Source organism: Peromyscus californicus, unplaced genomic scaffold (assembly GCF_007827085.1).
Source record: "Peromyscus californicus insignis strain IS unplaced genomic scaffold, ASM782708v3 Scaffold_4__1_contigs__length_199733344, whole genome shotgun sequence".
Taxonomy (NCBI): Eukaryota; Metazoa; Chordata; class Mammalia; order Rodentia; family Cricetidae; genus Peromyscus; species Peromyscus californicus.
Window position 1 is genome coordinate 158,586,331 of NW_026294562.1, and position 25,754 is coordinate 158,612,084.

The following is a 25,754-nucleotide window of genomic DNA, read 5'->3' on the forward strand; positions in this document are numbered from 1 at the left end:
TTGTACACACAAGGCAAGGTCTGTATCACTGAGGCACACTCCCAACCCATACTTTTGTTTTTTGGTTTTTCAAGACAGGGTTTCTCTGTGTAGCCCTGGCTGCCCTGGAACTCACGCTGTAGACCAGGCTGGCCTCAAACTCAGAGATCTACCTGCCTCTGCCTCCTGAGTGCAGGGATTAAAGGTGTGTGTCACCACCACCCAGCTCCAACCCACACTTTTACAATTCCCTGTTGTGGAATATTCCTTTACACTGTCTGAAAATGTCACTGTGATTGATTTAATAAAAAGCTAAATGGCTGATAGCTAGGCAGGAGGTATAGCAATGACTTCTGGACAGAGAGAGTTCTGTGAGAAGAAAGGCAGAGTCACCAGTGGATGGACACAGAGGAAATAGACATGCAGGAGAAGAGGTAAAAGCCACGAGCCACATGGCAACATATAGATGAATAAAAATGGGTTAATTGAAGTTATAAGAGCTAGTGGGACAAGCCTAGGCTGTAGGCTGAGCTTTCCTAATTAGTAAGAAGTCTCTGTGTTGTTATTTGGGAGCTGGCGAGACAATATAATAAGACTCATTACAGCTCCCTGGCCTCCTTCCCTCTTTCCCTCCTTCCCTCCCTTCCTCATCATCCCAAGTGCTGAAATGAGAGGCTGAGCCACCAAGCCCAGCTTAATTAACAACCCCAGTGGTAGAGTACTCCAGCATGAGCAAGGCACTCATCCCTAGCACAGAAAGAAAGAGGTGGGGAGTGATTAACTGAGAATGGGACCCTACAATTTATATGGAGCTGCAGATAACCAAAAAGAGTCAAAACGATTTTGAGAAAGTAAAGCAAAGATGGAAGATGTGTGCTATCTGATTTTAAAAGTCACTACAGCCAGGCAGTGGTGGTTCATGCCTTTATTCCCAGCACTTGGGAGGCAAAGGCAGATGGATCTCTGAGTTCGAGCAAATTGGTACAGCATGGTACTGATTAACATGCATCTGTGCATTTATGGTCAACAGATTTTGATAAAAATGCTAGGACAGCTGGGGTGTAGGGTGGGGATAGACATTTAGTAAATGAATGAAGCAATTAGATTTTCATTAGATGCCGGCAGCCAGGAGGGGTCCTGGGCTTGGAGGACTCCTTGACCTTTGGATATAAAGATGACTCAGAAATCAATCCTAAGGTTTGAGCTGTCTCTAGAACAGGTGAGGTTTCTCATCACCTCTTTGGTGGAAGAAGCATTCTCAAATACAGTACATCTAGGCAAGATGGTAGATGTTCCCAGCTATCTCTGGGCCCGGCTAGAGGATGAACAAATCTAGAACCATCTGGTCCTGGTTCGGGAGCAAGGATGGCAACTTGGGTTCCTTGGTTCCTATGTGCCATACCCAGGCTGTTTTTCTGAATGAAAACAAATGGCTTCTATGGATCTTCTCAGAGGAAGATGGCCTTTTTACATCAGTGACCCATTTGTGCATCTCTCTCAGGCTGTGGCCTGGCAACTGAACCCAAGTCCGAGAGGCATCATGCAAAGAGTGTTTCGGCCCTTTCCTGTCCAGAAAAAAACATCACCACCATGACTCTCCATGACCTGTGTCACAAGGAGAAGAAGAATCAGCTCCCTCAGGTTTTCATGAAAGAGCATGTGTGTGCCATAAGAACCATTCAGAATAAGAAGACCCCACAATTAATGTTCTCGGAGAAGTTGAGCAACGAGCATAAATAGGGGCGGCCAGGCCACAACCAACTACTTCCTCCAACTACCCAATACACACTGCATGCTTTCCTGCACCTTGGAGCCTCTGGGGTCTTTTTTTTTTTTCCCCCTTTGGAGACAAAGTCTCATGTATCCCAGTCTAGCCTTGTCTACCATGCAAAGTTCCCATGTGACCATGGCTCTTCTGCCTTAAGTTCCAAGGATTACTTTGATTCGGGTAAGAAGTATTCCCCAAAGGCTGACATGCTGAAGGCTTGTTCTACAAGCCATGCTCAGAAATGGGGATTTGAAGACGTGCTGGATCACGAGGGTCTCTGACTTCATCAGTGTTGACCCACTGATGGGGTCATAATGGGATGGCATTGTGGGGCAGTGGTGGGAACATCAGGAGATGGAGCCTGGTTAGAGGAAGGTCATTAGGTGCATGCCTTTGAAAGATGTTCTTTTCCCTCTTCCAAGTCACTCTGCTACTCAGCTGCCATGGCATATATGCACCTGACACAGGATATTCACCCTTTCCTTGGGCCCAGAATCAACGGATCCAGCTGACCATGGACTGGAAACTACCATGAGCTAACTAAATCCAGCCTCTCTTTTTTGTTGTTCTGTTTTTGTTCTTCAAGACAGAGTTTCTCTGTGTAGCCCTGGCTGTCCTGGAACTCGCTCAGTAGACCAGGCTGGCCTTGAACTCACACAGATCTGCCTGCCTCTGCCTCCCAAGTGCTGGGATTAAAGTCATGCACCACCACCACCACCTGGCTAAATGCAGTCTCTTTGAAGTTGTTTTTTTTTTTTTTCAGATATATGTCACAACAATGAAAAGTCCAATGCAAAAATAAATAGGAGCTGGGCGGTGGTGGCGCACGCCTTTAATCCCAGCACTCGGGAGGCAGAGCCAGGCGGATCTCTGTGAGTCCGAGGCCAGCCTGGGCTACCAAGTGAGTTCCAGGAAAAAGGCGCAAAGCTACACAGAGAAACTCTGTCTCGAAAAACCAAATAAATAAATAAATAAATAAATAAATAAATAAATAAATAGGAACTTCACATCTGGCCCATGTGTCCCTATTTGCTTCCGTGTGGTGCTGGGGATGGCACACAGTGCTCTGTAATTGAACCACATTGGCTCTTCATTTCTGGCTTAATTTCATTTTCTTTCAACCCTTTTAGTAAAAGTGTCCCTCTGAGAACAGGCTCCACCCTGACCCCCGTCTCCCACATGCTTTGGAGACCATACTGGGGCAGTGTAACCGACTCTGGCAAGCTGTCTTTACTCTGCCAGTTTGTCCTGGCAGAGCTGTTCCCACCTCCCACTCTGCGTGGTGGCAGTGGGGTAGGGGTGGGGTGTTGCCACCCTGTGCCCCATATGACCCCTGGCTGAGGCATCGGCTATGTCCCCAGTGTGGGAAAAAGGCAGGTCTAGGATCAGGCATCAAAGTGAAGGCCAAGGGGACTCAGGCCCCCCCTGCACAGCTGCTGGAGCCCCTAGGAACGGATGTGAGCAGTCATTAACCTCACCACAGCCAGGGCCACCCCAGCCTGAGCCTGGGGCCCGGCCATCACAAAGTGAACTGAAGGCCTGTGACTCACTCGCTCGGTTGTCAGTGCGTTAGTTTTTCTGCCCTTAAGTGGTTGCCAATATTTAAAAATTTGAAATACGAAGATTTAAAAACCCTAACGTGGTGGTACATGCCTAAAATCCTGCATCTGGGAGGCAAAGGCAGGAGAACCTTGAGATTTAGACCAGCCAGGGCTACAAAGTGAGACTTTTTTCTCCACAAAAACAAAAAAAAAACCAGACTGGGACTGCATCTCAGTGGGCAGAGTGCTTGCCCATACATGAAACCTGTGTGTGACAGCAAACACCTGCAATCCCAGCCCTCAGGAGTCAGAGGCAGGAGGATCATCACAACTTCAAGGTCCAGCCTAGGCTACATAGTGATTTTCAGGCCAGCCAAGGCTACATAGTGAGACCTTGTCTTAAAAAAACAAAGAAAGGAAGAAAGAAAGGAAGGAAGGAAGGAAGGAAGGAAGGAAGGAAGGAAGGAAGGAAGGAAGGAAGAAAGAAAGAAAGAAAGAAAGAAAGAAAGAAAGAAAGAAAGAAAGGAGGAAGGAAGAAAAAGAGAGAAAGAAAAAGAAAAGAAAGAAAGTAAAGGCCTGGGTGTTGCGATGCATGTCTGCAGTAGCATCGCTAAGGAGACTGAGACAGAAGATCTGCCAACTTCCAGGCCAGCCTGGGCTATATGCTGCATACCCTCCCAGCCCCACCATTCTCATGGTTCCCAGCATGGAGCTGTCCAGCCCCTTCCCTCACCAGCATGTATACTGACACACAAAGCCTCAGAGAGAGGCTCTCCCGATTCAGTCTAACAATGGAAGGCCATCTGGGGGTTCAACCAGAATGGTTAAACAGCCTGTTCTCTGACCAAGAACTAGTTAATGAAAACTGAACAACCCAGTAACTTGCTTTAATCTCTCCGTCTCATACAACTATTTGGTACTGCCTCACCTTCCTCAAGGGAGGGACAGGAAGTGGGAGGACAGAGTACTGCCAATGCCCAGCCTGGAGGGCACTTCAAAGTGCCGGTTATCTCCCACCAAGCTCCAGGAAGCTCACTGTCTCCTGGCTGACACAGGGAAGGGGAGGACCTAACGGGACACAAACCTCCCGCTCACAGCGCCTGCCCAGTCATGGCGGCGGCCTGTGCAGTTAAAGGCTGAGACCCTTGTTTCCAAGCCTGCACTGATGTGGATGTTTCCCCAAAGGCCCTCTTGCCCACACTGTAACTATCCGCATCTAGGAAACTTAATGGGACACCTAGCAATCTGAGGCTAGGACAGCCAGACAGTAATTACCTGCTGCTAGTAGTGGCAGCCGGGGACACCGTGGGGCCAGAGTGAGGCTTGGCCTGATGCCCTCCTTGGTTTCCGGAAGCTTTGGTGTCAGTTGAGGTCGATTAATAAATACCCCAGGGTTTCCTCTAACAACAGTCTCTAAACGGGGGTGTTTAACTTATCAGTCTCTGGGAGAATCATTTACAACCCTGCCCCACCCTCCGCCTACCCGCCACACAACTGCTAACCTGACCATTTGACTGAGCCTGGCCTGGGCCTCAGAGAGGCTGTTCTGTTAACAGAGCAAGGCAGGCAGAGAGGCCCAGTATCTGCTATAAAAACTCCAAAGCAGGGCCGGCCAGGTGGCTCAGCACATGAAGGTGCTTGCTGCCAAGGCTGACAACATGAGTTCAATCCCTAGGATTTTACACGGTAGGGGGAGGGAACAGACACCACAAAGTCATACACTGCACATGGACGCATGCCCACACATGCACGAAGAGGTAAAAGCAGGAGAATCAGGAGTTCAAGGTCATCCTTAACTGTGTAGCAAGTTTTAAGCCGGCCTAGACTACAAGAGACCCTGCCAAACCAAAGAACTGCCCTGTAAGCCTCTAGGGGGATGCAGGGGCGGGGTGGGGTGGGGGCTGGGAGATGGGTTGGCAGGTCAAAGCACCTGCCTCGCAGTGCTAATGACTTGGGTTTGCTGTGTGCTCCAAGAGCCAGCCTCAACGAACCAATACCCAGAGTTGTCCTCTGAAGGAGGAGACCGAGCTTTAGTAAACAAAAGCGAGCTGGCACACTGCACTTAAGGGGGTGGGGAGGATTTACAGCCGTCTAGACAAAGGTACAGCTTTAGTGAATTCTGCTTGATAAGTAACTGTTTTATCCCCACGGCACAGCAGTGAATACCCAGCATCACCCGCTCTGCCTCTCATTAACTCAATCCTTTTTTCCTAGACAGGGTTTTGCTACTTTGCCCAGGTGTCTCCAACTCTGGGGTTCAAGCAATCCTCCTGCCTCAGCCCACCCTCAAGTAGCTGAAACCACAGGTATGTGCCACCATGTCCTACTTACAACTCCTTTCATTAGAAAGGTAGACACTGGTAATATAAATGTCCTATGCTTTCCTTTCTGTTCTCCCTCCCTTATCCAGTCAACACACATTCACCAGTGACTCTCTCTACCAGACGTCACTCTGGGCAGTGGAGAAAGGAGTCACGTCCAGAACAAATGCTGAAACAGTAACTGGACTGCCGAACAAGATGGCTATGGCTAGAAGGATGTTCATCAATTAAGAGCACTGTCTGCTCTTGCAGAGGACCCAAGTTCTGTTCCCAGCACTGGAATGGCTGCTCACAGCCATCTGCAGTTCCAGGACCAGGGGATCTGCAATGACCTCTCTGGCCTCCGTGGGCACCAGGTTTCGCATGATGTACACACATGAAGGCAAACGCTCATACACATAAAATTAAAGTAAACGAATCTTAAGTATACACATATAAATGTACACACACACACACACACACACACACACACACACACACACACACACACACGGCTGTAATCCCACTGTCTGTCACGATTCTCCACAAACACAGGGTGGATAAAACGTCTCTGGCTTTTTTTTTTTTTTTTTTTTTTTTTTGGCTTTTCAAGACAGGGTTTTGGTGCCTGTCCTGGACCTCATTCTAGAGAGATCAGCCTGCCTCTGCCTCCCGAGTGCCACCTGGCTAAAACATCTCTGTCTTTAACATGACAAAGATCTAGCCTAGAAAAGGACCTGTCTAGATGCCCCCAGATGAGAGGGAATCTCAAAGCTGAAAAGCAAGATCCCAGCTGTATGTCCATCAAACAGACAGGTCCTCAGGTGAGCCAGGGCTCCTGGCCAGGGTAGCAAAGCCAGAGGTACGCACTTCAGAAGGTTCTCAGCTCCTGTCCGCATCCGCACAGCCTTCAGGATCTGCTGGTTCAGGGCAGCTCTTTGATTCTGCAGCTTGCTCCGGCCAGTTTGCGCAAGGGGATTACAGCCCTGAAGGGAAAATGAGAGACACCCCTCAGAGGTCAGTCACACCCAAAATGATGGCATTCTGTAGAACAGAAAAACAAACAAACACAAAAACAAAACCCTTAACCAGTCCATAAAGTCTCACCAACACGACTGCTCAAACATGAGCTGAGCAAGGGAGAGACACCAATGGACATGCTGAAGTGAACAGGGAAAAGCTGCTCACGAGGCCTCAAGCCTACACAAGGAACCACAGGCCACTGAGGAAAGCTGGGAGTGGGAGGGTTGGATCTCCCCAAGTAGGAGCACACCAGTTTGTGTTTAGAGTGCCAAAGGGTCAGCCCTGAAAACATACAAATGTAACATTATGCGAACTGGTTATATTTAAGACTATACATGTGTATACATACACATATATGCATGCAATGGCCATTAGTGAAACAGTGACCATGAATTTGAAGGAGAGTACGAAGGAGCAAGGAAGGGTTTAGAGGAAAGAAATGGAATGGAGAAATGTGACAAAAATAATCTCAAAAAATTTTATGACAATATAGAAAATATACAAAATAAGAAAAGGCATAAAAATGCAAAAATCATGATAACACAGCCCCCAAACAAATGCTTTGTGGCCGGACACACCTATAATCTCAGCACTCAGGAGGCAGAGGCAGGCAGATCTCTGTGAGTTAGAGGCCAGCCTGGGCTACAGAGCAAGTTCCAGGACAGCCAGGGCTACACAGAGAAACCCTGTCTCAAAAACCAAAAACAACAACAACAAAAACCAAACAGACACTGTGAGTTGGTCTCTTTTGCCCCGGTCTATTCTCCCACCATGATGGTGACACTGGCCACCCTCTTCCCACCAACGTGGTATATAGCATCTCTGTTTAAACCAGCCCGCTGGGAGCTCATTACAAAGGTACCCATTGCCTGGCACAGGCCCAATCTCCAGAATCCAGGAGGGGGGCAAATGGTGATGATGATGAACCACTGTCCACACTCTCCCTCAGAGCACAGTGCACCAACCTTACCAGTCAAGAGACGGTGGGAACATTCTAAGAGCTGGGCTCCCAGACACTAGCCAGGGCCACTCGAAAAGTCGCCTGGGGTCTGCCATGTGACCCTCTCCGGCACAGTGGTACTCACAGCTCACTATGCTTTCTTACTGTGCTCTCAAGAATTTCCCTTTTGGGACCCAAGAGATGGTGGTTAAACACATGTACTGCTGTTACAGGAGACCTGAGTTCAATTTCCAGCACCCATGTGGGATTCACAGCCACCTCTTAATTCCAGCTTCAGGGGGATTCAACGCCCTCCTCTGGCCTCTATGGGCACCTGCACTCATGTGCACATACCCCCACATGTACCCACACCCACATATATACATACATATATGCATATATATATATAAAATAAAAAAATCAATAAATAAAAGTTCGCCTTAGAATACATTGTTCCAGCCGGGCGGTGGTGGCGCACGCCTTTAATCCCAGCACTCGGGAGGCAGAGGCAGGCGGATCTCTGTGAGTTCAAGGCCAGCCTGGTCTACAGAGCAAGATCCAGGAAAGGCGCAAAGCTACACAGAGAAACCCTGTCTCGAAAAAATACATTGTTCCTTAAAGACAGGAGCAAGGTACAGTGATACACATCTATAATCTCCAGAAAGAGGATTGCTGCAAGTCCCAGGCCAGCCTGGGCTATAGAGCAAGACTCTGTCTCAAAAATAAAAATAAAAAACAAGCAAAAGAGGCTGGTGAGATGGCTCAGTGGGTAAAGCCACCTCCTGCCAAACCTGAGGGCATGAGTTCAAACCCTAGGACCCATGGGACAAAAGGTGAGAACGAGCCTCTGCAGGTTCAACTCTGCCCTCCATAGGCACATCATGGCACACATATAACACCAGAATAATAACCACAATGCTTCTGACCCCCATGGGCATGCCATAGCATATACAAAACACCAAAATAACAACAACAACAAATAAAATTGTCCAAAAATTCAAAACAAGCTGGGGGGATGGTAGTGGCCACCCTTTTAATCCCAACACCTGGAAGGCAGAGGCAGGTGGATCTCTGAGATCAAGGCCAACCTGGTCTACAGAGCTAGTTCCAGGACAGCTAAGACTGTTACACAGAAAAACCCTGTCTCAAAAAACCAAAACAAACAAACAAACAAACAAATAAATAAAAATTTTAAAAAACCGGTGTAATGATGCTAAGGTATGAGCTGGGTGGTGGCACATGCCTTTAACCCCAGCATTTGGGAAGCAGAGACAGGCTGATCTCTGAGTTTGCGGCCAGCCTGGTCTACAGAGTGAGTTCTACCATGACCAGGGCTACACAGAGAAACCCTGTCTCAAAAAACAAAAACAATCCAACAAACAAAACTGACTAGGATGCTACCTATAACATAAAGGCAGGAAAGATTACACTGCAACTGAGATTGCTGAGAAATGAGATTTTAGTTGCTCTTCCCACAAAAAAACAAATAGTAACTGTACATAGTTACATTTGTGTAAGTATTTCCCTATCTGATGTATCTGATAGCATCAAGTTACAGAACTGAAGCACACACAATGTAATAGTTTTAGAAGTCTACACATTTGGCCAGTCACGGCGGAACACACCTGTAATCTTAGCATAGCTAGGACAGGAGGATTGTGAATCTAGAACCTGGGTATCACAGTAAAACCTGTCAGCAAAATAAAACTAAAGCACCATCCACCCAACCGCTTAAAGCACTCAGGATCCGGAGCCAGCCCTCCAACAGGGAGTGCATGCTTAGCTTGTTCAAGGCCCTGGTTCAGTCCCCAGCTGAGTAAATAAAAGAAGCAGTCAGTGGTTTTTGTTTGCTTTTTTAAACATCTGCCCCCACAATACATGGCCATCACCTATTTCTGATTTTGGAGCATTTTAGTACCTCAAAAGGAAACTGAGCATCCGCTAGTACCATTCCTCATCCTTGAGCCCTGCCAGCTCTGTTTTTTGGCCTATACAGACTTGCTCATTCTGGATATTTCACATCAATAGAATTATTCAATATGCAGCCTTCTGTGTCTGTCTTCTTTCACATAGTGCACTGTTTTCTTCTGTGTGTGTACGTGTGTGTGTGCGTGTGTGTGCGCGCGTGCGTGCGTGTGCGCATGCGTGTGCTAGTGGATGCCAGTGGACAACCTCAGGTACCATCCACCTCTATGTACCTCTGTGTTGATACAGTCTCTCTCTGGCCTGGCTAGACTGGCTGGTCAGAGGCTGGGGCTCATCCATTTCCGCCTCAGCAATGGTCCCAAGTGTGCTTGTTCTCCTTTATGTGGGTTCTGGGGATTGAACTCGAGTCCTCCAAGCACTGTGACAACTAGCTTTCCCTTCTCCTCCCGCAACCCCATTATATCTTGTTTCATTGTTGTTTGAAAGGGTCTTATCGTATAGCCCAGGCTAGCCTTAATCTGTGGTCCCCTACCTCAGTTTCCTACAGTCTGGGCTTACAGCCTCGTGCCACCACACCTGGCTAGCGTGTCGTTTTCAAAGTTCACCCAGATCACAGCCTGCACCAGTCCGCTCTTTCTTCGTTAGATAAGCATACAACGTTTGTTCTGTTTAACCATTCACCAGTTGCTGGAGACTTGAGGTGTTCTCATTGTTTGCTAGAGGCCCGGTACAGTGTCCACACCTAAAATCTCAGTATTTGGGACGTGAGAACAGGAGATCAGGAATTCAAAGACAGTCTTAGCAACAACAAGTTCAAGACCAGCCTGGGCTACAAGAGACCCTGAACTGGAAAAAAAAAATTAAAAAAAAAAAAAAACTTTAAAAGGAGGAAGAGAAACCTTGAGAAAGGAAAGTAACTCATTTCTGACCCTTTAGTCCAAAGGTCACTGACAGAGGGCCCCCTGAGCAGGTTGGAGTGTAGATAACACGCTTTTCTCTCCCCAGGGTTCACACAATGTGTGTGTGTAATTCCAACACTCAGGAGGCAGAGACAAGTAGATCTCTGTGAGTTCAAGGCTAGCCTGGTCTACAAATTGAGTTCCAGAACAGCCAGGGCTGTTACACAGAGAAACCTTGTCTTAAAAACAAAAAGAACAACTAAAATCTCATTTCCTATACAAGGCCATCTGTTCTTTGAACAAGCTTGTATATATGGATCATGTGGTTAATTCTATGTTTAACCATTTGAGAAACTATCAGATAATTTGTCAATTTCTATTTTAAATTCCCATTAGCAAGTATTCTACAACTAAGCCATGCTCTCAGCTCCGCACTGGTAGATTCCAGCAAGTTCTCTACCACTGAGCCACACCACCAGCTCTTCACTGACAGATTCAGGCAGGTACTCATTACTGAGCTACAGCCTCAGACCTACTATTTTTTTTTTTATAACGACAGCCATCTGTCTTAGTTAGGTTTCTATTGCTGTGATAAAACACCATGACCAAAAGCTAATGTTTTATTTCATCTTATACTCCGTCATCACTCCCTGAGTCAGGACAGGAACTCAAGCCAGAACCTGGAAGCAGAAAGCAGACCCCTGCTTGCTGGTTTGCTCCGTCTGCCTTCTTATCCCATCCAGGACCACCAGTCCAGGGGGCACCACTCACAGTGGACAGGGCCCTCCCACAGCAATAATTAATCAAGACCACACCCCCACTGACTTGCCCCAAGCCAGCCTTACGTTGGCATTTTCTCTTCCCTGATACGTCTAGGTTTTTTATCCCGCTGACGTCAAACTGGCCAGCACACCATCCTGGTGTGTGTGCTATGTCATCATGATTCAACTCTTCCATTGGCTTGGGTTAGGAATATGACTCAACGACAGAGGGCTGGCCTAGCATGTGCAAGGCCTTGGGTTCCAGTCCTAGTACTGCCCACCTCTCCTCCATAAAATAAAATAGAACCACTCTGGTCATCACAGAGGCTCCGGCTAGAGACCTTAGACCCTGACTAAGCAGGAAGAATTCCTGCCCTGTGTCATTTCCTTGCTTGGTCCTGGGATATGGAAATCAACCCAGAAAGGGTTGAGTCTTTTTCATGGGTCTGTAGTCATTTGTACATCTTTTCTGGGAAATTACTGACTGAAAACCTTTGCCCATTTTGAAACTGGGTTATCTTATTTGTCAGGTTCAAAGGGGCTTTTTTTGTTTTGTTTTGTTCTGTTTGTTAATGTGTTTTCGGTTTGTTTGTTTTAAGGCAGGGTCTGTCTATGCAGCCTAGGTCAGCTTCCAATTTACAGTGATTCTCCTGCCTCAGCTTTCTGAGATTGAGATTATAGGTGTACACTGTCATACCTAGCTTCTAAAGTGTTATTAGTATGATTAGTGGGAGGTCACACTTGTCATGGCGTATGTGTAAAGATCAGAGACAACTTGTGGGAGTCAGTTCTCTTTCTGCCCCTTGTGTGGGTCCTGGGAATCAATCTCAGGTTGCCAGCCATGACAATAACCACCTTGTTTGTGTTGAGCCTTCTCATCTGCCCCCAAAATATTATTTTTCATCTTTGCAAAACTAGAAACTCAGTCTCCAGGACTCAAGCCCTCTTAGGAGAACACTTGTTATGTGCTGATGATCATTTGGACTTTTCTATCGCTGCCTGCTCGGGTTCTCTGCCTATGATTTCCTGAGGTATTTGTTCCTTTCCTTTTTCTTCCTGCAGTGCAGGCAATTGAACCCACTAGACAAGTGCTCTACCCCTGGGGTACATCCCCCACCCCTGCTAGGATCTTCGGATTGTCATGTGTCAAGTTTCAGATTGTTTAAACCTAATGGTGCCCTCCCTAGCTCAGACAGGCGGGGTCTGAGCAAGGACCACATTCCTTAGTGAGGCTTATCTGTAGGACCAGTGGCTACTCCCTGGGAGTGTCCTGGTAGGCAGTGTTCTCAGATGGGGCTCTGCCCCTGCCAACTCAGGAACCTCACACCTAACAACCTCAACCACCTCCTCCCTTACCCCCACCCTGAACACTCATGGCCTGGACCCCTAGGAGGGAGAGGCAAGTTATCTACAGCCCAACCTGCTCAGGGGCCCCACAATCTGGCCTTTGGACTAGAGAAGTGAGTTCCCTTCCTTCCTCAGGAATTTCTTATACTCTCTTCCCAGAAGGAAACCATCATCCCTCCAGCACAAAATTCCACCCTTCCACCCAACCTAGTTTTCAGTCCCATAACACTTCCCTCCATATTCAAATGCTTACATGACATTTGCACTGGTGGCAGAGTGGGGAGCATGGCTGCCTTCTAAACTGTGCAGATATTGGAACAGATCATAAGGCGAGCATCTTTTAATTTAGACCATTAACCTCTGTTTTTTTTTTTTTTTTTTTTTTTTTTTTTTGGTTTTTCGAGACAGGGTTTCTCTGTGTAGTGTTGCGCCTTTCCTGGAACTCACTCTGTAGTCCAGGCTGGCCTCGAACTCACAGAGATCCGCCTGGCTCTGCCTCCCGAGTGCTGGGATTAAAGGCGTGCGCCACCACCGCCCGGCCAACCTCTGATTTTTAAACTTGAAATGAGGAAACTTGTCAGCACTCAAAGTCTGAAGCAGGAGGATTGGGTGTTCAAGGCTAGTCTGAACTACATAGTGAGTTTGAAGCCAGCCTTTACTAGATGGGGAGACCAAGGCTAGAGAGATGGCTCAACAGTTGAGACCTTGTACTGCTCCTGTAGAGGAGGACCAGCACCCACACCAGATGGCTCACATCTGCTCCAAGGGATCTAACACCTCTGGCCTCTGCGGGCATCTCAGCTTACTTGTGTGTATACACACACACACACACACACACACACACACACACTATTTTTTACATCTTAAAGGGGGGAGCTGGGATAGGTCTTGGTTGGTGCAGCGCATGCATGAAGTCCTGTGTGTGCACGCCTGCAATCCCAGCCCTCTGAAGGAGAAGGCAGGATGATCAGAACTTCCGGGCCAGCCTAGGCTACATGAGATCCTTTCTAGGAGCACAGAGATTTCTTTCTTTTTCCTCAGAAACTATTAAATTGTTTTCAGATTTTATTTATTTTTATTTTATGTATGTGAGCGTTGACCTGCATTTGTGTATGTGCACAAGTGTGCGATGCCTGTGAAGGACAGAAGAGGGTGTCAGATCCCCTAGACCTGGAGTTCCTTGTAGTCATGGGCTGGACTACCTCGTGAATGCTGGGACCTGGGTCCGCTGCCAGAGCAGCAAGTGCTCCTAACTGTTAAGCCATTTCTCCAGCCATTAAAAAAGTTCTTACTGTTAAGTTGATTTAATAGTAAAGGGCTGAAACTCACCATGGAGGGCTGGTCCAACTTGCCTCAGAATGCTACCACTCACCAGTGCCATTTTACAGACACTTTACATATGAAGTCCTTCTTGAAGCTCAGATAAGCATCCATCCCAGCTCATGAATGAGAACTTTTTCCTCTTCCTATACCTTACCTACCTTCTGGAATCCCTGCCCTACGCAGCCCACAGACTTAGGGTCCAGTTTCTAGATAAGGCATAGGAATGCAGGGATTAGACCGCACTGAGTCACTGGACTCAACACTACATTACTTCTTACTGACAGGTAGGAATGCTGGGCGCTGCTGGAACTGACAAAAAACACCCATCCAGCTGCTCGCAAAGTTACCAGAAAAGTACATTTAGGCAAGACCTCCAGAAAGAAGCCCTGGTACCATAAGGGACTGAGCCACCCAGCAGCCCCTGCTGAGTGTTGGTGAGTCCTTTCCTGAGAGAACCCACTACACATTTCTCATCTCTGGTCTTATCTTGTGTGTATATGCATGTGTGCCTGCAAGTGTGTGTGTGTGTGTGTGTGTGTGTGTGTGTGTGTGTGTGTGTGTTGGTCATGGGACTTGAATCCAGGGCCTCATGCATGCCACACAAGTAGTCTGCCACTGACCTCACCCAGCCCTAAAATCTGGTCACGTTAGTGAGTTTCTTGGGGTTTTTTGTCCATGCTATAGATGAAACCTGGGGCCTCATGCATACTTAGAACACTAAGCGAGTGTTCTACCACTGAGATCCATCTCCAGCCCTCTGGCCTTGTCTGACTGTCTCTCACCCTGAACAGCTTCCAGTCAGCTCAGTGCCTCTTCCATGTCACACCATCATGGCCCAGAACTCAGGCCCAACTGAGTCAACCTGTCAGACTTTAAGAGTCACTATTGAAGGCGGGCAGTGGCCGCGCACGGCTGCAAACTCAGAGATCCCCTGCCTCCGCCTCACAAGTGCTGGGATACAAGGTGTGTGCCACATGCCCAGCTCAGTTACTTTTAAAACATGAAGGGGATTACTAGAGATATTGCTCAGTGGTTAAGAGGACTTACTGCTCTTGCAAAAGATCCAAGTTTGGCTCCAGCAGGCACACACACAGGCACACACACACACACACACACACACACACACACACACACACACACACACTGTCAGGTAGCTTAAACCAACTGTAACTCAGGCTCCAGAGAATTCAATGACCTCTTCTGGCCTCCACTGGCACCTCCACTCATGGGCACAAACCCACACTCAGGCAAGTGCACATACACATAACTGAAAGTAAAAATAAGCCTTAAAAAAAAAAGCGAAGCTGGGCGGTGGTGGCACACGCCTTTAATCCCAGCACTTGGGAGGCAGAGCCAGGCGGATCTCTGTGAGTTCGAGGCCAGCCTGGGCTACCAAGTGAGTTCCAGGAAAGGCGCAAAGCTACACAGAGAAACCCTGTCTCGAAAAACCAAAAAAAAAGCGAAAGGGTAGCCAGACAGCTAACACCCAAGAAAAGCAAGTTCTGAGAGAATGTTCAGTCTCGTTGCTAGCTTAGGGCCACTTCCCAGGTGTTAGACCCCTACATGGATGCTGGCACAGCATCCTGGACCCCACAGCTGGGAGGCAGAGAGGAGAGTGAGCAGCTGGAGCCCCTGGCAGCAGCACAGACTGGAATGGACTTCAGCTGGTCCTTCCTGCCCCTAAGCTGCAGCTGCAGAGCTGTGGCTGCAGCTGCAGAGCTGTGGAGGGGCACTCAGGCAGCTCACTTGCCAGCCATGTGCTTCCTGGCTGAGGGCTGCCGGGCTTCACCTCACACAGTTTGGGGGAACACTCCTCACCTCAAAGTCTGGGATGGTTAGGAAGATACAACCCTGTTTTCCCACCCCCTTCCCAAGAGGAAGAACACCATCTGACGCATGCCTGGACACTTGGAAAATCAAGTCCCTGAACTTAGATTGGATCAGGGAAAAGTACAGGAGTGGGGAATGTCAATCAGAGCTTATCAACAAGAGGCCCTTGCTGGGTGTGGCGGTGCACATCTATAACCCCTGCACTTCAGAGGCAGGGGCATCACTATGAATGACACACTCAGACTGTATCTCAAAAGGGGGTAGGGGGAATTAAGCTGCAGTAGGAGAATGTTTCCCTAGAAATGGAATCTGCTAGAGGGAACAGAGCAGAAGAAAACTCTTTTTTTTTTGGTTTTTCAAAACAAGGTTTCTCTGTGTAGCCCTGGCTGTTTTGGAACTCACTCTGCAGATCAGGCTGGCCTTGAACTCACAGAGATCTGCATGCCTCTGGGATTAAAGGCGTGTGCCACCACCATCCAGCAACCAGAAGAAAACTTTAGTGACAGCATTTGGGCCCTTGATCAAGCCAGACCTGAAGTCATTGCTCTGGATTTCTCAGTTACAGGAACCAGTTTGTTACCTTCTGCTACTTTTAAACCAAAGTTTAATTCCCACATTATAAAATATACAAATCCTAAGTGCAGAATTCAATGCATTTGGACAACATATATGCCTATATTATCACCACTCCACTCAAAATCCACCCAGGCAATCAACACTTGGCTTTCTTTTCAAATTTTTTAAATTGCATTTCATTATATATGTGTGTGTGTGTGTGTGTGTGTGTGTGTGTGTGTATAAAATGTGTGTGTGCCTGTGCTCACACGTGAGCGATACCACGTGAATGTGTGCATTCACATGTATATATACATACATATATATAAGGGTGCACATGTATCACAGCACTTGTGTGGAGGTCAGAGGACAACTTTTGGGAGTCGTGTTCTCCTCTGTCTTGTGGACTCTGGAGGAGCAGCAGCTCATCAGACTTGGCAGTTTTGACAGCTGAACCATCACACAGGCCTAACACTTCGATTTTTATCACCTTACATTTCTGCGTGTTCTCAAACTACATAAATAGAACCAATATCTCTCTTTATTTTACCCAACAACATGTCTTAAGATTTGCCCATTCACCAGTGTTTGTTCCTTTTTGTTGCTGAGTAAAATTCCACCACAGGATGCCAAGTGTGATGGCACACACCCGTGGTCCCAGCACTCAGGAGGGTGAGGCAGGAGTATCAGGAGCTCAGAGTTAGGCTGAGCTGTTACATAGCAAGAACAGCCTTAAAACAAATAATTCAGTAAATACAGTAGAGCTACCCTGTAGTGTCTTCATCGTTCCCAACGACTCCAACAGGCTGTTCACCTGCAAAACTGGAGACATTTAATTTGGAAGACATGAGTGACTCCAGATAAAGCCCACACACACAGAAGTTCAGGTGGCAGAAAGGGTTGGCCTGGGACAGCACTAGACCAGAGACCCCAGTACTGGGCCACACAAGGCAGTTGTGTTTCCCCAGCAAGGTTATTTTTCTCTGCCTTTCTGGCTCCTTGCTTGTACAATCCCTCACTCAACCACCAAAATCTGGAAAACAAGAGTAGTTTGTTGCTGATTTTGCCAGGGCTGTCAGCCGGAAAGTACGGAAATAGCAAGCCATACCCTGCAATACACACACAGCTCATTCCGCTTCTTGCCGCTGCCGCCACGCTGGAGGCTGGAGGGAGGGAGCTGAGATTTCCATGCCTAAAATAAACAAAGGAACAAACGGTGCAGGCCTGTCATCTCCCCATTTGGGAGGCTAAGGACAGAGTAGCTTGAGTTTGAGGCCAGCCTGGGCTACACAGCAAGACCTTGATAATACAAAATTAAAACAAATAGCCTCTTGTAGGGCTGGAGAGATGGCTCAATGGTTAAGAGCACTGGTCGCTCTTCCAGAGGACCAGGGTTTGATTCCCAGCACCCACATAGAGGCTCACACAGTCTACAATTCCAGTCCCAGGAGATCCAACACCCCCTTCCAGCCTCTGAGGCCTCTACATGCACATGATGCACAGACCTACATGCAGGCAAAACACCCATATTAATAAATGAAAATAAAGCTTAAAAATAGTAAAAACACAAAAAACAAATAGCCCTCTTACCCTCCTAGGATATCTACTAGGTAGAGGCCCAGTTGCCTTCCTTCTAACATCCCAATCCATTCTCAGGGGAGTCATTCCCAAAAGAATGGAAGTAGACACCAGAAGAATCAGTCTTTATTAAACTACAGTCTCCTTCCCATGAGCTCCACAGCCCACATCAACATCTACTATATGTCAAGCATACAATCACTAAAATGTCCACAAATGAACTGTATTTCCAGAAGTACCCTATGGCCCACTTATTCTAACCAATAAGATTGTTACACCATAGGAACAGTCCTTATCTAGATGGCTGTGGGGTGAGGGTAGGGCTAGTATTTGGGTTTGACCTTGAACCTGTACATTACTGTGGTTGCTGTCTTTACGGCAACTTATGGTCCTGTGAAATGTAAACAGTGCCAAAGAAAAATAAACCACCTCTGAAGTTGTTTGGGTCTCTCTATTCCTTATAAGCAAATGGAAACCTGGGAGTTTTCCAAAGCCTTAGGGGCCGAATGAACTCTCAGCTCTCCCTGAAAGCCAGAACTCACACGGTTCACCACCTTCTCTCTGTCCCTGGCGCTCCGCAGACAGCCCTGCTGCCCACGCTGCCCTCCGCACCTATGGCTGAGACGCACCTGCACTGCCTCTGTTCTTTGTGGCCACTTCCAATGCAGCCTTTGTGTCCGGAGACGTCGTACCTGAGCCACAGGAGGAAGTGTTGGTCCAGAGAAAGCTGATGCCTGGCAGCATCAGGTGGTGTCTTGGCAACTGTCCAAACAGCCCCAGGAAACAAGGGACATTTACAGTGTTATGGCTCATCACATTGACTCTCCTCTGAGTCACCTGAACACTCTGCTTCTGCCAGGGGACTCCCCTTGGCCACAATCCCACAGCAAGAGGAAAGCCAGCAGGCCCTCTGGACTGTGGTGGGCACCTCTGCAAGCTGGGACCCTTATAAAGGCCACAGTCAGCCTTTATTCTGCCTGGCCTTTAGACCCATATAAATAGTGAGGGACCATGGGACTGGGGAGATGGCCCAGTGGTTAGGAGCACTGACTGTCCTTCCAGAGGATCGGGGCTCAATTCCCAGCACCACATGGCAGCTCACACTTGTTTTGTAACTCCAATTCTGGGGACTCAGCACCTCCCCCAGACATATATGCAGGCAAAACACCAATGCACATAAAATAAAAATAAATTAATTTTTAAAAAAAAGAGTGAGGGAACCCTTGGCTGTTACGGGGTTTGTATTTTTTATGTGTATTTCATTTGACTTTCAGTGCTGGGGACAAGACCCAGGGCCTTGCCCTTGCTAAGTAATTACTCTAGCACTGAGCTAGTGTGGAATAAGGTCAGCAAACAGAGACACCCCCCTCTCTTTCCTCCCTTCTCCCCATCTGGGAAAAGACAATGGCTCCAAGGCCAGGGGACAATATCATTAGTACCTAAGACTAGAACCGCCCGCTGTTCCCTTTGATCCAGAAAATCAAGCTGTGGCAGGATGACCCAAAGTTCAAAGACTGCCTGAGAGACAGAGTGGAAAGCCAGCCTGGGAAACTTAGGGAGACCCTGCCTCAAAATAAGAAGGAAGGAGAGGAGGACAGTGCAGCAGAGTGATTGTCCGCAATTCCAGAAGCCCTGGGTTCAATCCCCAATACTACATCATCAAACAGATGCAAGAAGACTTCCCCACAGGCCACATGTGACACACAGACCTCTCATGAAATTAGATCCCCTGGTGCAGAGGAAGAAGAGAAGAGTGTGGGCTTTAAAAGGAAGGAGCCCAGCATGGTGGCACACAGCTTAAATCCCAGCACTCAGGAGACAGAGGCAGGCAGAGTTCGAGGCCAGCCTGGTCTACAGAGTGAATTCCAGGATAGCCAGGGCTACATAATGAGATCTTCTCTCAAACTTTTTTCAAAAAGAAGAATAAGAAGGATTTCTCCTCCTTCCTTCCCACTGGAGCCTCCAGGAAGCCCAGAGAGTAAACAGGGGCCGTAAACCAGGACACAGCGGGCCTTGGGGCCCTGTCCAGGCAGCAGGTTTAGAGAACAAGTAATCAACTGCTCCAACAGCTCTTGAGTAAAAACAATGGAGCTAAATTCACTTCGGGACACTGTTCCCTGGGGAAGAGGAGGCGGGGAGGGAGAGATAGCAAGTGACAAAGCCTTACTGTCTGTCAGCCTCCCTGCACAGGGCTGACACCCTCCGGTTTCAGCCTCCCTAAAGTGCTGGGGGAAGCTTTTCTGTATTTTCCTTTTCTTTTTTTCCTCCAAGCTGAAACAGGTTTTCTGGGGGATTTTAGGATTACAGCCCCTGGGAAGGAGAAGGAGGCCCCAGAGAAGGGGTCTTGCTATCGGCACACAGAAATTCACATGGCTCTGCAGTTAACAGCAGGTCTAAACACACTTTTTTTTTTTAAGCGAGAATAAAAATCTAGGGGAAGGGGTGGCCAGCAAATTGGACTGATCCTCCTTTTAAGAAAGAAGAACTTTAAATATATAAACAGAAACAACCCAGGCAAGGAATTTATAGTAATCTTATAGAATCACATTTTAATGTAAGCATCATAAAACTCAGTGAGAAGGTAAAAGAAAAAAGCCCAGCGAGAAGCCAGAGAACGAGAGACGTGACACTGTGACAGCCTAACGTTCTCAGTCTCTTCTTTTTAGAAAAGTTATCCAAGTTATCCACCAGACCCAGAGGACAGAGTGTGTCCTGAGATGGCTGGCCTGGGGATAACCTGTGTCCTCAAGCTGTGTACAACCAAGTCCCCCCCCCCCCTCCGCGCGCGCGTACCCCGATTTACCGAGGAGCTCCCTCCCTGCTACTTTTCATACTTTGGATCCACAACCAACTTGCATAGGCAATTAGGTTTCCTTTTGTGTGCAAGTCACACAAAACACAGCTGACTGGGCCGGTGAGCCACCCCACTGCTCACTCGGAACAGTAAAAAGGCTCACTCCTTTTCAAGCATGGCCTGAACTTTTCAGACAAAGCCTCAGCTCCCAGGCGGCTCAGCACCCCAGGAAATGAGGCCTGACTGAAACAGCAGGGCCCAAAAGCGGGGACTGTCACAGAGAGGCAGAGCACTAACCCAACTCTCTAAGACTCTGGGTTTATTCCCCAGGGGGCAGGGGAGTGGAGGAATCAGGGTCCAAGGAGGAATCACAGTCTGTCCCAGTCTGTGGCCAAGCCACAGGCACAGCCTTCCATAGTGAATAGAGCAGAATAGCATTTGAACGTCAAGAATAAGCTATGCCGAAGAACTGATAGGAAATTAAGTTTGTCTTGGGCAGATAAGGATCCAATCCTGCAAGAACCTGGGTGGGGGAGTCTGACCTGAGGGCTGTTGAATAAGGTCCTGACTACATTTCCAGTTTTGGGGTGCCTATTCCCTCCCTTTGGTTGGCCCACCGTCCCAATACTTCCAAACCTCACCTCCCTTCCATCAGCCAGAAGTGTTTCCTCAGTTTATCCTTTTCCTAGTCTCCACACCTGACTTCTTCACTTTTACCTTTCGGTTAGTTTGTATTTGGAGACAGGGCTTGACTGTTAGTCCGAGCTGGCCTGGAACTCACTGTCTATAGAGGCCAGCCTGTCTGCTTCCTGACCACTGGAGTCTCAGGTGTATGCTACCCCAGCTCCAGCATTTTAGTTTGGTTTTGTCTGGTGAGCAAGAAATCAAGGTTCATCTTAGAAAGCAAAACTCAGTCCATCCTCCAGAAGGAGGGGCCTGCAAAGCCTAGAGGCAACCAATTTGCTCTGTGTTCTCACATTCTTTCATCACTTCATTTGCAGCTTTTGAAGTGCTTTAGGAGGCTGCCATAGTGTACTAACCTAGCAGGAACAAGCCCTGGGGGCTGGAAATACAAAAATAAAATTTTAAGAAGACTCTAACAGGGTGTGGAAGTCTATACCTGGAACCAAGAACTTGAGAGGTAAAGACAGCAGGACTATCTCTCAAATAAAAACAAACAAACAAAAAAAAAACAAAAACAAAAACAGGAAAAAGAGAAACAAGTCTATAGACTTGCCAGTTCTAAAAGCATTTGGAAATAGGGAATGTAGCTCAGTAGTAAAGTATTTGTGAGGTGTATAAGAGGTCCAGGTTCTGTCCCCAGCCCCATAAAAATCTTTTTTAAAATATACACTGAGAGCTGAGCAGTGGTGGCACCTTTAGTCCCAGCACTCAAGAGGCAGAGGCAGGCAGATCTCTGTGAATTCGAGGACAGCCTGGTCTACAGAGTGAGATCCAGGACAGCCAGGGCTGTGTAGAGAGACCCTGTCTGGAATACACACACACACACACACACACACACACACACACACACACACACACACACACACACAGCCTAGCATGCAGAAAGCTGTGGGTTCTATGCCCACCACCACAAAAATTCATTCTCTCTCAGCTGACAAAGAGGGATTACGTAGGTAAGGTCAGCCTAGACTATATGAGGCCTTACACACACACACACACACACACACACACACACACACACACACACACACCCCTGTGTGCACTTGCCTTCTGCCTTCTTTGGGTTGCCTCCTCCAGCATCTTCTCCAGCAAGCTAACCACACTGGTGTTTGTTCCCACCCTCCAAGGACTGACTTTCTGCTTTTCCCTTGAAGGGGTCATCTAGGCCTCTCCATCACTCTTCAGGCTGGTCAGCCTTGGCTGTCTGCTAAAAAGACTCAATTTCTCCCCGCTCCCTCCACACTGCCACCCTTTCAGCTTTCTTGTCTTCTCTCTCCCTATGCCTTCCCTTAAGTCAGGTATTTCTGTCCCAGTCTTCTTTACTCAGTATCCAAAATGTCAGTCACTTGAGTGACTCCCAAAGTGGCATTTCCAGTCTGCAGCTGGCAGATTGCCAGGTCTCGCTCGTCATCCTCAACCTCTCCAGCTGGCATCCCCGCTGGCCCAGCTTTCAGTCTGCACGGTCCGAGTTAGGGGTGCAAGCTGGTGGGAAGGACAGGTGAGCAAGGGCATATTGACAGTGCTTTGCTCATCTGTTTATGTTCACGGTGCCGGGAACGGAAGCCGGGATCATGTGCGAGTTAGGCAAGTGCTCTACCACTGAGCTACATCCCCAACTGGACCCAGGATTTCCCGAGGACTAAAGCCACCAGGAGTCTGTATCAGAGGAGGGAAGATAAAGACAATGGGATCACGGGGTCTAAAGCAGCAGCTTCTCAACCTGTGGGTCACGTGTGTCACAGAAACTTAAACACCCAGAGGGCTACAGATGGTTCAGTGGTTAGGTGTGCTTGCTGCTCTTGCAGAGGACCTGAGTTTTGTTCCTAGCACTCATGTCAAGTGGATGCTAACAACAACCTATAATTCCAGTCCTAGGGTATTCAGTGCCTTCTTCTGGCCTCCAAGGTCTTGTGATGCATGCATACATACACTCAAGGCACCGCTCTTAAATCTTTAAAAAAAAAACCACCCAGTCTCCGATCCTTTCTCTCCCCCTCCTCCAAGTCGTCCCCTAAGACTCACAGCCCTGGAAGGGTATCACAGGGAGAACCTGTTCTGAAAGGCTTGGCACCATCCAGGGTATGCACCATCCACCAACTTCCCCTGTCATCTCCCCCACCCACCCCCCAAAAGCTGCCACAGGTTCGCCAAACCATCTGTTCAAATGACAAGCAATCTAGTAAGAACTGAAGTCCCAGAAAGAGGCAGCAACTTTCTGGAGGCTGTAAAGCAATTTTGTGGGGGTGGTAGTCAAGCTCTAGGGCCTTAGGGTGGATGTCTTGGGATTCCCAGGCCAAGCAACCTCCTGCAATTCTGGCCTGTGATCCTCTGGCCCAAATGCCACACATAATTAGAAGTTATAATCCTGTAATTCCATGATGACATCTTTCAACTTAAATATACTTTAAAACTTTTTTTAAATGCCAAAAGCAACTTTAAAAATTGCCCACTGTCCCCACCTGTCTCCATATTCCCCTCCTGTTCAACTACTTCATTCGAGCAAAAACTCTTAAGTCGCCAGTGTCCCGCGGGAGAAGGAAGCTGCCAAGCCCATTTACGAAGTGGCGTTGAACAATTAAGAATTGATTGTTCTGTGGGAAGCAGTTTCACTTCCCTATTCATAATAACTCGCTGTGCCTTCGATCGTATCAGTTAGAAAAATATCCACGACAATCTCTCAACCCATCAGGTGATCCTTGGCCAAACTCCAAAGGCTATTTTTAGACTCACTAGGGACCTGAAAGGAAGGTGAGGAACCTGTCACTGTGATTCGAACCTCCAAGGCGTCTTGGTAAACCAGTTCCTGCAGCTGTTGGGCATGCCAGCATCGCTGTGGGCGCCTGCTGGGGTCGCTTTTGAGGAACTGAGCTCCAGGGCAAAAGACAGTCGGGTAAGTTGCCGGGGAGCTCCAGGACGTGCCAAACGCGCAGAGCCCAGTCTCTCGCCCGCTCGGTCTCTCGGACAACCAAATACAGATAAATCCGCTTTGAAGAAGGGGTGAGACTGCCATTCTCTGGCCCTCTTGGGCGACGCGAGTACAAACGAGGAAGGAGCGCTCGAAGTCCCCTTGAAGCAGCCACCCTCCCTTACCTACTAAGAAGTCGGAGAGGGAGAACGCTGAAAGCATTTGGAAGGCAACAGAGCAAAACTCTCCATCTGAGCTAAGCACTCGGGTGGAAGAAGCTGGGCTCCGGTCGCAACGAGGAGGGACCGAGCTCGCCAGCGTGGCCAGGGCTGGTCCTTTCCCCACAGGCGCGGGAAGGCTGGCAAGGCCATCGGGATCACTTCTCCGGGCTCCTACCTGCGCGCGGCTCGCCCGTGCACCTGTGCGCCCGAGCCCAGCTGCCTGCCATCTGCTCGGGGCGCTCAGCCCCGCGCAGTCCCCTTTCGCCCTCCCTTCCCCTCCGCGAGGCCCGCACCAGCCCCGCGCGACCCCGCGCGTCCCCTCCGGTCTCCTCCCACTCCCGGCCAGGCCGACCCCTGCCGCAAACCCCATCAGCGCGCTCCACAGTTTGAGCGGACAGAGAGGGTCTGCGGGCTCGCCGCCCACCTTCCGAAAGTAGTCATCGCTCTCTTTCTCCAGTGGCTGGGGCGCCGCGGGTAGCAGTGCGTCGGTCATGCTGGCGGCTCGGGAGCCGAGGGTGAACTGAGGTGCCGTGGCCACCAAGGGCCCCAGAAGGCGCCAGGACCCGCCCCCACCCCCGTCCCACCCCTCCCCGCCCCGCCTTGCCGGACGCGCGGCGCGCTGCAGCCCCGCCCCAGCCCCAGAGCGCCAGATATCTGGAGCCCCGCGCCTCCTAGAAAGGCGGAGCCATAGGCGGATCCCGAGTCTGGAACTCCGCTCCACCCGGCATCCCTGAGAGTGAGCCACACCCCTAATCTTTGGAACCACGCCCCATCTCACCTAAGCCCAGCCCCCTCCCAGCCTTCTAGGCCTACCGGAGACCGATACTTAACTCGCTGGAGCCTCGCCCGGCTCCTCTCAGGCCCCGCCCATAGCACGCGAGGCCCGCCTCCAGACCCACCCGAGGCCGGAGCCCTAGCCCTGAAGCCTCCGCCCTTATTTGCTTAGGCCACGCCCCTGCCCTGTCCGCGCTTATGTTTAGAGCCTGCCTAGCGCGCCGCTCGCCTACTTTGTGAGCGCCGAAGTGGCGCAGCGGACTGGACAGGAGTTCCAGCGATGGCAGTGAAACCCAAACTGGGATTCACCCTTTCCTCTGGAGCCCGGGGAACAGTAGATGTAGAGAGCATGGGTAATTCATGGTCGCTCTCCCACCCAGGGACTTGGACCTGCGGGGAGGATTCAGGACCAGTCCCATCTCCGCTCCGGAGCTCTCGGCGCTGGCCAGGAAGGTCAGGAAAGCTTCTTGCAGGAGGGGAGGCCACCGAGGGCGTAGAGGGTGGATGGCAGAAGTCGCCGGGAGAGGGGGCCACCTACTGAGCAGGAGGGGCTTTGTGCGCGGAAACTGCGATGTTTTTTAAGGATCTTAGAGAAAACCAACCTCG

General features: G+C 49.0%; 1 protein-coding gene across 4 annotated transcripts in view; it reads right to left on the reverse strand.

Moving 5' to 3' along the window:
- Positions 1-25,531, reverse strand: part of Rhpn2 (rhophilin Rho GTPase binding protein 2) — a 59,615-nt gene extending 34,084 nt beyond the window's left edge. For 2 of the 4 annotated variants that reach the window (XM_052712238.1, XM_052712237.1), the window contains exons 1-2: positions 24,799-24,926; positions 6,459-6,574 (exon numbers count right to left, since the gene is read on the reverse strand). In XM_052712238.1, the coding sequence (XP_052568198.1) occupies positions 6,459-6,574; positions 24,799-24,867 (185 nt within the window). In that variant the 5' untranslated portion in view covers positions 24,868-24,926. Of the gene's footprint in view, positions 1-6,458; positions 6,633-24,798; positions 24,927-25,381 lie in introns of those variants that run through there. The other 2 variants (XM_052712240.1, XM_052712239.1) reach the window with 2 other exon arrangements.
- Between the last annotated feature and the right edge of the window lie 223 nt (positions 25,532-25,754).